The sequence below is a fragment of the Dendroctonus ponderosae genome, unplaced genomic scaffold (genome assembly GCF_020466585.1).
Source record: "Dendroctonus ponderosae isolate FM_Combo_2020 unplaced genomic scaffold, Dpon_F_20191213v2 Dpon_F_20191213_9, whole genome shotgun sequence".
Classification (NCBI taxonomy): domain Eukaryota; kingdom Metazoa; phylum Arthropoda; class Insecta; order Coleoptera; family Curculionidae; genus Dendroctonus; species Dendroctonus ponderosae.
Window position 1 is genome coordinate 7343844 of NW_026019116.1, and position 11650 is coordinate 7355493.

General features: G+C 40.2%; 4 protein-coding genes across 11 annotated transcripts in view; 1 reads left to right on the top strand and 3 right to left on the bottom strand.

Moving 5' to 3' along the window:
• Nucleotides 1-683, bottom strand: part of LOC109539368 (coiled-coil domain-containing protein 102A) — a 9648-nt gene extending 8965 nt beyond the window's left edge. For all 5 annotated transcript variants that reach the window (XR_007282296.1, XM_019907067.2, XM_019907068.2 and 2 more), the window contains exon 1: nt 468-683. The gene's annotated coding sequence lies outside the window, so the exon portion shown is untranslated. The remainder of the gene's footprint in view (nt 1-467) is intronic.
• LOC109542912 (low-density lipoprotein receptor-related protein 2) overlaps nt 1-11650 on the bottom strand; it is a gene marked incomplete in the record, with an annotated part of 133116 nt that overhangs the window by 2289 nt on the left and 119177 nt on the right.
• Nucleotides 923-5809, top strand: LOC109539370 (protein lifeguard 1). Of its 4 annotated transcripts, none has more exons than XM_019907069.2 (4): nt 923-1078; nt 1439-1477; nt 2850-3062; nt 4527-5809. In XM_019907069.2, the coding sequence occupies exons 2-4, from the start codon at nt 1456-1458 to the stop codon at nt 5237-5239; spliced, it is 948 nt and encodes a 315-aa protein (XP_019762628.2). In that variant the 5' UTR covers nt 923-1078; nt 1439-1455; the 3' UTR covers nt 5240-5809. The 4 variants fall into 4 exon arrangements, with proteins under 4 accessions (XP_019762628.2, XP_019762630.2, XP_019762631.2 ...); XM_019907071.2 differs by having other exon boundaries at nt 2850-3023; XM_019907070.2 differs by lacking the exon at nt 923-1078 and adding an exon at nt 1368-1386.
• On the bottom strand, nt 5578-9903 carry LOC125505628 (putative leucine-rich repeat-containing protein DDB_G0290503). The gene is made up of 11 exons (XM_048669767.1): nt 9630-9903; nt 9092-9575; nt 8835-9041; nt 8510-8779; nt 8324-8456; nt 7813-8267; nt 7527-7759; nt 7231-7475; nt 7042-7173; nt 6770-6983; nt 5578-6115 (listed from the first exon to the last, which is right to left on the bottom strand). The coding sequence occupies exons 1-11, from the start codon at nt 9813-9815 to the stop codon at nt 5990-5992; spliced, it is 2685 nt and encodes an 894-aa protein (XP_048525724.1). The 5' UTR covers nt 9816-9903; the 3' UTR covers nt 5578-5989.

Here is an 11650-nt window from a genome sequence, read left to right on the forward strand (position 1 = left end):
TTTTGCTTCCGAGAAACATGCAAAACGGGACGGAAAACACGAAATTTTGCAATAATCTTGCGCCACCCTTGCACAAAACGACGATCATTTTTCTAATTTCATAGATAACCGAATCAAGGAGATAATCAAGGGGCAGTATAGACTAGAAAATGTCCGCACAGTTGGGAAAAACTGAATGGGGGTGTTTAACTTGGGCATTTTCACTTTCTTAACAACAAAAGGGCTGTTTTGGTGTCCATCTGGAAAGATCAGTAAAGAGGCTTGTGCTCCGCAGCGTAACTGAGATTGGTTTTATGGAATTTCTTTATTGACTATGTGACAAACAAAACAAAAACAAAAAGCCAAACTTTGGCCAAATCAATAAAATTCAGGGTCAATGGAAAAGGGGGTGAGCCAATGCGTATGAAAACACTTTTAAAGTTAAAGAACATTTGATTTTTAATTGAGGAAAAGAACAATAAACTTACTCCAGTTCCTGCTTCCGGGTCAATTGTAAATTGAAGATTTAATAAGGCGGTAAATACACGTGAAGAGTGGCAGTTCACAGATCGGGGCACTTATTACTATTTAAGACCGTACTAAACATTTTTCCGCATAAAACAAACAATTAATGCAGTAAACAAATATGTAGTTTAGGTAAACTCCGAAATTCTGACAACAATTTGTCGAATCTGAACACCGAGGGGTACGTTCACCAATTTGGCGGTGATATGTGTGAATACCCTAAATTTATAAATTTTAATTGCCCATGAAGAGTTTTGCAGTAAAATCCCTCAATTATAGCTGGACTTTCTAAAGTAAATTCGGGTATTTTCAATTATAATCTGTTTCTCTAGGAATTTTAAAAATCCAAAATTTATTGGCAGTCAAAAGATGGCGCCTACTAATTAATAACGGAACGTATTTATAAAAGATGATTCATTCATCTGCGTAGACATTGACAGACGTTAATAGACAGGGATTTCCAGGAAATTCCAGTGCTTCAGGAAAAGTGTTCTAGATAAATACTTTTAGTAAAGTGCATTATTTAACGATAAACAGTCGTTTTTCTCATTATTTATCGCAGGATATTTTGCAAGTAAGTTGCCTGATAAACGTATGAATTACTGCACCTGCACAACAATACAAACATATATTGAGAGTGTTGTTCTATAATTAGTCGAAAGTAATGTTTTTCTACTGCCACTGCCTGCATATAATGCAATGGATATAGTAGAACCGTTTAAAGACACCGTTTACATGTTTACCTTACCCATATATAAAACTTTGGTCGATATTTTCTATGCAAAATCTCAGGGTTGTAGGTATAAATTCAAAATATCACCCAGTATAAATCCCTTCAAATACTCACTTGGAGCTTTGCGGTTTATCTGTTCAAATTATCGAGTAATTAATGTGATAAAGTTTGCCTTTATTTGCTTATACTGTATTGTTTCAGGCTGCTGAACATTGAGGATGGCCTATAACTACAACCAAGGTAATACTTGCTATTTTGCACTTTTACACCTGTACATTCGTGGGTACTTACTTGGGGGATTATTCGCATTAATCAGTTCATAGAGTAAAAATAGCTTCTCAGAGAATTCAATAGGCGAATCAAAATTGCCTGACTCATTGCAATAACATTCTCGTTTAAACTTGATGGTTTTTTGCTATCAAAGTCTGAGATTTCTATAGAAAATAATCGATTGTCTTTTAACGACAACAGTTTAGCGATTAGAAGCCCAAGGTTTTAATACGTTTGTTCTGAAGACGCGTGTGTATTTTAGAATTGCAAATGAGCCCTACATTTAAGAATATCTGTAGACGAGGTGGACAGTAATCATTCTTAACTTCGCTCAAAGCTAAAGCTAACCGAATGGTAAAGTTCGAATCTTTCAAAGAAGGGCTCATGCCTGTTCATGCCTCTTCCTCATAGACGTAATGGAAACATTTAATCACGCTAAGAGCTTCCATCTGTTGTCAGCTCATCAACAGGGCCTTTCATCCAATTAGTCACTAGACTAGCAACATTCTTTCAGCCTAGAAATTAGCTGACTTTGGCGAGCCATTTATTTAAGAAAATTGCGTTAATCGATTTTAGGCAAACAAACACAAAGCGAATAGTTGGAGGGCGCGTAAACGATTGAAAAAGTTTGTGCAGAACACGTTGGTTCATTTAAAAAATATTAAGATTTTTTAATACTATGGGTTTAGTAGTTAGAGGGTAATTAGTGGTGGATTGTATCTAGTTTTTCTGACAATCTACTTTATATGCTTTGCGTATGTGCTTCAACTGCAATTTTGCTTGTCTGCATTACTGTCCTGCTAAAACATGGAGATTTTTGCAAAAATTCTCCAAATCCCGACCTTCATCAGTGAAAGGTTTCGTCTATTTGCGTAGCAAATAGTCCCAAAAGTAGGAATATTATCAGAGCTTGTTTTCGTGAATGACATAAATGATGCTTGTGCATCTGCAAGAAACTTAACTTAAAATATCTAAATTTCGGGTTTATTTATTGATGATGACGCCTCGATGCGAATCTGTAAGGATAAGGAGGAATCCTACCTAATCATACAAGTCTCATTAGTGACAAATTACATTTCCGATATCGCACAATCGACTTATCTACCTACTCTGGAATGTAATATATAACTATTCTAAAACAAGACTCGTACTGTTCATCAGCATCTTTTACCTCCAATTTGAAGGTTTACATAAATGTATGCATAAAAGGCCTCCTGGTGCCTGAAAGGAGTTACTTTTATTTTCCTGACCCACCCCCATCCCATCATCTCCATTTGCCTAATCGATTCCAATAAGCATTGGGATAAACGGGCGTATTTTAGGCTTTTGCTATGTCTTCCAGGACCGTATGCAGGGCAACAACAGCCCGGCTATGGCCCACAACCAGGCGTCTATCCGCCTCCTCCGCAAGGATATCCTCAGGGCGGCTACCCCCAACCAGGCGGTTACCCAAGTGCGCCCCAACCGGGTTTCCAGCCTCCTCCCTATGGGGATCCGTATGGGGGGGCCAACCAAGGTGAAGCATTTCCGTTTAATTCTAACAACGCACATGATGGTTCGTCTTGTTTTATTTCAAGTAATAGTTTCAGCTTGAAAGTGCATGCTTTGAACGATTTGAGGGGGTGGGTTTTCCACGTTTGTAACAGATGCTTTTTCACAATGCTGAAGAGTGTGAGTTTGCTTCAAGGGGATGGGCTCTTTTTGCGCATTAGTTGGAGATTGGTGTTGATGCTAGTAGTGGTAGAAGCTTTTTCAGCTCAATTAATCCTTTGGGGATTAAGAGTGATTAAGGACAGCTGTTGTTTAGGTTGTTGCCAGCCCCTATATGGTCATTTAACACCAATTTTCTATATCTAATCTTCATTGTGTTGTTGAGAGTGATGTTTTGAATAACCAGCTCGGCATCTACTAAACAAAGGCATCAAACACCATGCTGATCTAGCGTAATATTCTGCTATTTGATAACATCATTAAGCTCAAGTAAGGTCATCAAGCTCTCGAAGTTTCATTCAAAAACATATCAAATGAAGATAGTTGAATGTCCAAATGGCATGAAGATTTTTAATAAGTTTTAAGTAATATTTTGGACCACGAAATAGGGTAAGTTGATGAGGGAAAATGTAGCTTTTTCTCCTAGCAAAGGTTTGGTAGTAAGTACGTAATTTATTAAATTTAACAAAATAGCGCTTATTGTTATTAAATTTAACAAAATAGCGCTTATTGTTTATGGGATATCGACACTAACTCCCATTTTTTGATTCGGACCTATTTTTTTTATTTGTTCAAATTAATCGTAAGTCGATGGTTTTTTATAACTTTTTGTAAATTTAGCTAAAAAGTGTGTCAGTTTCGCACAGGAAGCTCGAATTTTAAAAATTGGATGGTCTAAATCTGCTTATGGTGTTTGATAAACCTGCCTGATATTTAATAAAACCGCAAACCGAAAAATCCATGGGTGTAATATCTGGCATTCGAGGTGGATCGAGCAATAGGTTTACAACTAGTTGGGAAACACTTACATTTTCGTAACACATTAAGGGGAAAATCATCTAAATGTTCTTGTAAGGCGTTTTGCAAAAATGCTAAAGATCTATTTACAGTCAAGTGCTGATGGGAAAAAATTGAATTTTTATTGTTTAGATAATAAAGCTTGATGATATTTTTACCCCAAACGTCGGCAAATGCACAAATGAAATCAAGGAAAAATATACATTTAAAGGAACGAGAAAAAAACCAGATCTATATTTTAAAAATTGGAGTTATTGTCTATCGCATAAACTGATGCTCTCTCAATGCGCATCTTCAGTTTTCGATTCGATCGCTAGACTCGATTTGCACAAAAAAATTTCTGAAACATTTATTATTTCGATTATTCCCTTCACTAGCCGCCTCTGAAAGAATTGAAACTATTTCACAATTTGAAGCTCCTGATTCACCATGTTGCTCTCTCACAGTGCATGTAGCTTCTGATCCAAACCAGCTCAATGCCTTTGCTGAAACCGTTTGGTTGATTTTCCAGGATATGGAGGCTACGATGCTGAAGATCCCGAAGTCAAAGGCTTCGACTTCTCAGACCAATCGATCAGACGTGGATTTATTCGAAAAGTCTACTCTATTCTGATGGTTCAGCTCGCCATCACCATGGGCTTCATCGCGCTGTTGTGCTACGAACCGAAAACCAAAGCCTTCGTCCACAACACGCCCAGCTTGTTCATTGTGGCTCTTGTGGTGATGATCGTTGCAATGATCACATTGGCATGTTGTGGAGAGGTCAGAAGAAAGGCTCCTATTAACTACGTGATGCTGTTTATATTCACCATAGCGGAAGGGTTTTTATTGGGCGTCAGTGCCAGCACTTACAAGCAGGATGCTGTGCTGATGGCTGTTGGTATAACTGCGGCGGTTTGTTTGGCTTTGACTCTGTTTGCCTTTCAAACGAAGTACGATTTTACCATGATGGGTGGGGTTCTGTTGGTTGCCGTCATCATTCTGTTGGTGTTTGGTATTGTGGCAATGTTTGTGCACAACAAGATCGTGCAACTGGTGTATGCCTCCCTAGGGGCTCTGATCTTTTCCATCTACTTGGTCTACGACACTCAGCTGATGATGGGCGGCAAGCACAAGTACAGCATTTCTCCCGAAGAATACGTCTTTGCCGCTTTGAATCTGTATTTGGATATTGTCAACATCTTCATGTACATTTTGGCCATTATTGGCCATGCCCGGGATTAATCGTTTCATCTTTCGTTGTTTCTTGTTTTATTTTCAGCTCTACAATGATTCTTGTATAAATATTGTTTAGTAGACCACAGGAGCAGTTCGGGTTAAGGGAACAACGCGGATTGGAGAATTTCGTTTGACTAATTATTCTGCTGAGAGCGTCTCCAAGATATTATCGTTTTATTGCTGAAAGCAAAGCGCCTCGAAAACTATCAATAATCAGCATTTGTTTAGGTTACTTGAACAAGTCTGGCCTGTACTGAACGTCCTTGCAAAAGTTTCTCAGTATATTAAAAAAGCGATAATATTACTTTTAGTCCTTAGATTAAGGGGTTTCCATACTGTATGCAGAAATTCCGTACGTATGTGATAAGTTTGTATTTAATGTATTATTATTAATCCACTTAACTACAATGATCGGTTTCTAGTGGGATGTGCATCTTAAAGGTAGCTCTGGCACAAACCACACACTTGGAACGAACAGTTCTATTGTTAACCGCTTAGTCTCATCTAGAATTATATGTTAATTATGCCAGGTTACATACAGTACATCTGCTGTGAAAATATATGTTTAATAAAGTTTATTGTGTTCTTTTTTCGGTCTGGTCACCTTTTCCTGAATAAATTGTTTCATTTTTTTAAATAAAATTCTACATACAAAATAGTTAGTTGATCATAGATTTTCACGATAACAATCAACGTGATTTGGCGCTTAAAAAACCTGAATGCGCTCGCATGGACTTTTTCCAATCATCAGGAAAACTAGTGTAACTTTGATGTATTGGTGCTGTTATCTTCCTTGCTTACCTCGCTATTGCGTTCGTCTTCCATTGCATCCATTCTGAGTCTGATCCAGTCCGGATCGGTAGTTCCGGTTCCGTTAGGTTCCTTAAGGGAAAACTCCGATGTAGGCCTGGGTAACTCAATTAATTTTTAGGAGTTGGCGCAGTGTCGCGCAAATGGCCCAACCCGCGCACCGGCGCAGTAACTCAGTTCCGTTGCAGGGAAAATGTCGATGACCTTTTTTACTTGTTTCTAGATTTAATTTAAGGGCCATTTATCCATAATATTTTTAACATTTCCGCAGGTTTTTAGAATTTTTCAGTTTTAGCAAAGTTACTCTTTTTTTCTAAAGATTCAGTTAAAAATACTGATAAGCTTAAGGAATTTTTCGCGAAAAATTATGATATATATGATATTATTTGGAAAACTTGGGACTAAAGCCCGTGTCCCATGCATCCGTTTGTACGATGATACGATGGTACGAAAGTGTTTCTATTGGTTGGAGATCTGTCAATTCGTCCACCGTCTTACGAACGGAGGACGAATTGACAGATCTCCAACCAATAGAAACACTTTCGTACCATCGTATCATCGTACAAACGGATGCATGGGACACGGGCTTTAGTGAAGACTGTAGAGTTATTTTACGATAAAAATTAGCGCACCAAGCGGCAACACTTCAAAAGCGCACTCAACACAGTGTTACCCAGGCCTACTCCAATGCATTGACGGAAAGTTTCAACACTCGAGACAACTTACCCCGTAACCCACAGGCAAAGACTCGGTTTTGCCAAGTTTATGTTCGGTCTCTGCTTGGCAAAGCATGCACTTCTTTTGACTCGCTTGCAGTTTCATTGATGTGTACAAACCCAGTCGTTCTTTGGACACCAGCAGCTTTTCCTCGGCCAATTTCTTCTCGCGGTTAGAAAGCGACGTGGCCTGAGCTTGGAGCTCCAGCAGCTTGTCTTTGTACCTGCAACATTTACTTTGCCTAACTACTTCCATTTTAATGGGTTTATTAACAGGTTAACCTGTTTTCCAGGTGTTTAGTTTCATGGATTACGCGTCGATTTTCGCTGGTTTTGTGCTGGATTGACCTGCTCATTTCTTCGACAGTTTCTTCGCGTTCCAGCAGATCGCGCTCTTTCTCCAGTAGTTGGTTCCTGCAAAATTAGACTCAACCGTAGCCCGGAGCAGTTCCGGCCTTTTAGCCTACCAACCTAAAGCTCTGCAGTTCCATCTTCTGCCTCTGCACGAAGGTCCTTTCCAGATTCAGCTTATCAGTTAGCTCCTTTGCAACTTGTATCGCCGTCTCTGCTTCAGTCTTCATTTTCTCAACTTCATAATTGTTCATCAGTTTGGCGGATACTTCCAGTCTGGACCTTTCGGATGTTAGTTTCAGTTTGGCTTCGGTTAGCTCCAGGGCCACTTTCTCCTGTTCGGCTAACATAGCTTCTTTCAGAGTCTGCAAGCTTGATGATACTGAAATTTGTGCAGAAGCATTTGAAGGATTCACCTTGATTTGTTCGCGTTCCCGTTCAATGGAGGCTCTACTAAACTCCGTTTCCCTATCAAAAGCTGAAGATCGAGCGGCTAGTGTGCTGGCAGCCTGCTGCAAAGCCCATCTTTCTTCTTGGGCGTTGTGGTTTTGCTCGGAAATCTTTTGCTCTAGAGTCCGGACAAGTGCGAACAATGTTGAGCGGTCCTTCTCAGCTTGTTCCCTGGATCTTTCCAAAGCTTCTCTCATGGCTGTTGATGAAGGAATTTTCAGCCAACGAAGGTCGTCGCAATCAAATACCTGCCTGTGAGTTCTTTTTCTTTGTTCTCGATTGATCTTTCCCTGGCAATGCTCAGAACTCCATAGTCGGTGACAACTTTTTCCTGAATGTTTCCCAAAACTTGCTCGTTTTTCTGCAGTTTTTCCACACTGGCCGTAAGCAGCTGGGAATAGTCAGCGCTATGGGCAAACAGTTCAGTTTCATGGGATCGTTGCTCTTTAAACCTCTCCAGCTGGTCGAGGAACTCGTCTTTAACCTCCCTGATCATCCTGCCGTGGTTTTCCTTGATGTTTTCCAGATCTTCCTGGTGCTTCTGGTCAATGCTCTTCATTCTGTCTGTCCAATGTTTTAGTTCGTCGCTGTGTTCGCGCTTTAAGTTGTCGATTTTTTCCTGGTAGAGTTTGGTGGAGTTTTCAATCTCTTCGCTCAACCGTTCTTCGACTTTGGCCGATGATTTTTCCAAAAGGGATATTTGCTTCCTGGAATATCGAGGATTTATTCAGTGCCGAAGTGCGCCATTGGTGTGCCTACTCACTTATAAGATTCTTCCATGAGGAAGAATTCTTCCTCGTGTCGTTGCTTTAAGCTTTGGATGATTTTATCCACACTCTCCGTGTTGGATTCGCCTTCCAACTTGTCCGAGGTTTCGGTGGTTGAAGACTTGTTACCTGCAGGAAATTAGCAGATAGTTCTAGTTGACTCAAATATGCTGGAAACGTGCTTTGAGACCCTGATAAAGCTCTGATATGGTCATTAACCCGTTCCTGCTGAGCGAGCATTTCATGCTCAATGCTCTTTTGCTTCTCTATGTACTTGTTCAAAAATAAATCGAACTGGTTCTCCTGCTTCCTCAAGATTTCCTGCTGCTGGCTCTTGATTTCCGACAGGTTCTCTTCATACTTTTTCAGCTGAAGCGACACTAGAAGAAACGATTCTTGGGTTTGCAGGTTGGAAATGTTGGCTTGGAAGGTGTTGATCGAGGATTCATCGCCTAAAATTCAACTCAATTTCAGACTGGTTTTTTTCTAGTTAATTGACTCTGTTGCCTTGTGAAGAAACTTTCAAATATTGGGCTTTTCTAGGGATGTCTGAAGCAGCTTCATTGTTTGATGTGGATGTTTCAGCTCGAAACTCCTTTTGAGGAATGTTCCTGCTTGGGTCTTCAAGGTTTTTTGATTCAGCCTTATGCAGAGATATTGTGGTATCAGACACATTGACTGATGTGGAACTTCCACCGAGCCAATCGGGAACATCTGGGTGATTTTTTGAGTTATTGCAAGTTGGGTGATTGCTTAAGCCTGACCTTTGGATGTCGATCGTTTTTCTTCGGTTTTACTGGGGCCAAACAGCCCCAAAACGTCACCTACGCCCGTGTTAGAGCCGCGTCTACTTCTTCTCGGCCCTTGCGAAGGTTCCAGAATCGTGCTGAAGCCCTCAGGCGTCATTTTTTCGGCAGGTTTGTCCGCTTTTTGCCGTGGATTTTCTAGGGACTCAGGGCCAGATTTCTGAGCTTTGCTCTCTCGTAGAATATCGTCGAATGAGGAAGTTTTGGCTTGTTCGTTTTTTCTGCCTCTCTGAGGCAAGAGATCGTCCAGGAGATCGAAGGACTTTTTGCTGTCGGACCTTGAGGCAGGGGTAGTTAGGACGTCGTCGAAAAAGTCGCTCTTGGGATTGCTTTTCAGGGAGGAAGATGATTTTTTGGAAAAATCTACATCTTCTGACCCTCCCAGCCAGTCTGGGGCTTTTCGTTTTGAGTCCTCCTCAGCTGTATCGACATCAAAGCGAACCTAGAGTTGAGGAGTGATTTTTGGGTGGACAGAGGGGCAAAGTGATATACTCACTTTAGATTTGGTTGCTGTGCTCTGGATGTTCTCTAAAGAACTATGCCCGCTTTTATCCGCCTTCCTTTCATCGGCAAAGCCGAAGATGTCTTCCAGCGACTTTTTTTCGGTAGTTTTGGTCTTTTTCGATAGTTTGGGATCATCAAAGAAACTATCGTCAGATTCGAACTCATGATCTAAATCCATTTTCCGCCTGAGTTAGTTCATGTTCACTATACAGCTTTGTAAACACTGTGGGTTTCTTATGTTTGTGTTGGCGCTGAAAAGTCGATATGACGGTAAAGTTGCTTTGGAAACCGTCCGAGGCAAAGGGGGAAAACACAAGCAAAACTGTTGATTTTTTTGAAATTTCCCTATCGCCCACAGAACAGTTTGTACATGTTTGCATTTTAATGCGAATAAGTGAAACAAGTTCCAAGACCACTTGCCCACTTTTGCTTGCAAAGGCGTGAGAATTTGCATTTGCAATTTTTTGAGTTGGCATGCGGTTTGACTCTTCAGAGCGCTTTGATGATTGCTTCCTGATCAGAAGACATCCAAACAACGCCCCAGTGCCGAAGAGGAAGCCCTTGAGTGCCTATAGATGGGAGCAAAGAAAACATGAAGAAACTCCGATAGGTGCACTTGGCAATACGGATTTGTCGTTTTGGCCACCTAATCCGCCGGACTTCGACCCGTTTGACCCCTGATCTCAATGGCTCTCGGTACGTATAAATCCCCATTACATAACTGGCACCTTTGTTGTAACCCCCTTAGGCGAAAACCGTTTTTCGATCGACCGGTTTTCTTCGAGCTTTTAACTATGTCCCAGTGGGTTGGTACAGTGTGTGTCAATTGGTGCACTTTTAATCAATCCACCACATGAACAAGGAAGTCGGGTACCCACTTGAAGCGATTTATCGAAATTAGAAAGAACTAACGGTTGGTTAAACCGATTTTATGTTAAGTGGATCGACCAGACGATGCTGAGGCTTTTGAAAGGCCATTTTTTCATTTTCACCATTTAAATAGTTCGGCATAATGAAGTGAACAGCGTCGCTAGTTGGGTTTAGTCCATTTGGAAGCCATTCAATCGAATTATTACGTAAAACTGCAGATGAGTGAAGGAATATAAGCAGATGGTAATTTTTCTGCGGGTAAACATTGAGGAATCGTTTTATATCGTCGATTCAGACGTTAAGTCAATAAATTATTATCTTTATTCACACAATTATTGTCGCGCATTTCAAGTATACCAAGTTATCAGGGCTGATAGCATAAGTAGATTCAATAATTTGTTTTCCTCGAATTTCTACTAGAAATTCTCGATTCATCATTCATTTTCGAAATTAACGGAAATTCTAAAAAAGACTTATTTTGGGGAAGTACGCAATATAGAGGGCAGGCAGAGGCAGGTTTGCGTATATTGAAGGAAAAGTTCAAATTTGCAAAATTCTAACTACAAATCTTCAAGATTGGCCTATTATGATGGCCCTATGAGAGGAAACTTCGAAAAAAGCAGCGTCATGTTCAAGTGGATTTTGCAACTCAAAAAAAAACCACGCAAGTCTAAAACTTCTTGAATTCAAGCATTTTTTGAGAAAACTACCAACATTTCCCCATCCATGGTTCACTTTCTGAAAAGGCCATTTATTTCTGTCTAGAATTATGTACAAATGAGCGTTCTTGCTCATTGTGTCTCCGAGATATGAGCAAAAACGGAACGGAAAACATGGATTTTGGCATAATGTTGCACCTAAGTGTCTTATATTCAAATTTCGCTTTCTGGGTCAAAACTACTCAAATTTTCTCACTCACGTTGTTACGACTGAATCGAGTTTTCAATTCTCTATTCAACGATGCCAAAACGAATCCTGTGGCTCAAATGGTTCTTGAGAAACTTAGAAAAAAGCAGTGTCATGTTCAAGTAGATTTTGCAACTCAAAGAAAACCACGCAAATCTAAAACTTCTTGAATTCAAGCATTTTTTGAGAAAACTGCCAACATTTGCTTATTGATGGTTCACTTTCTAAAAAGGCCAT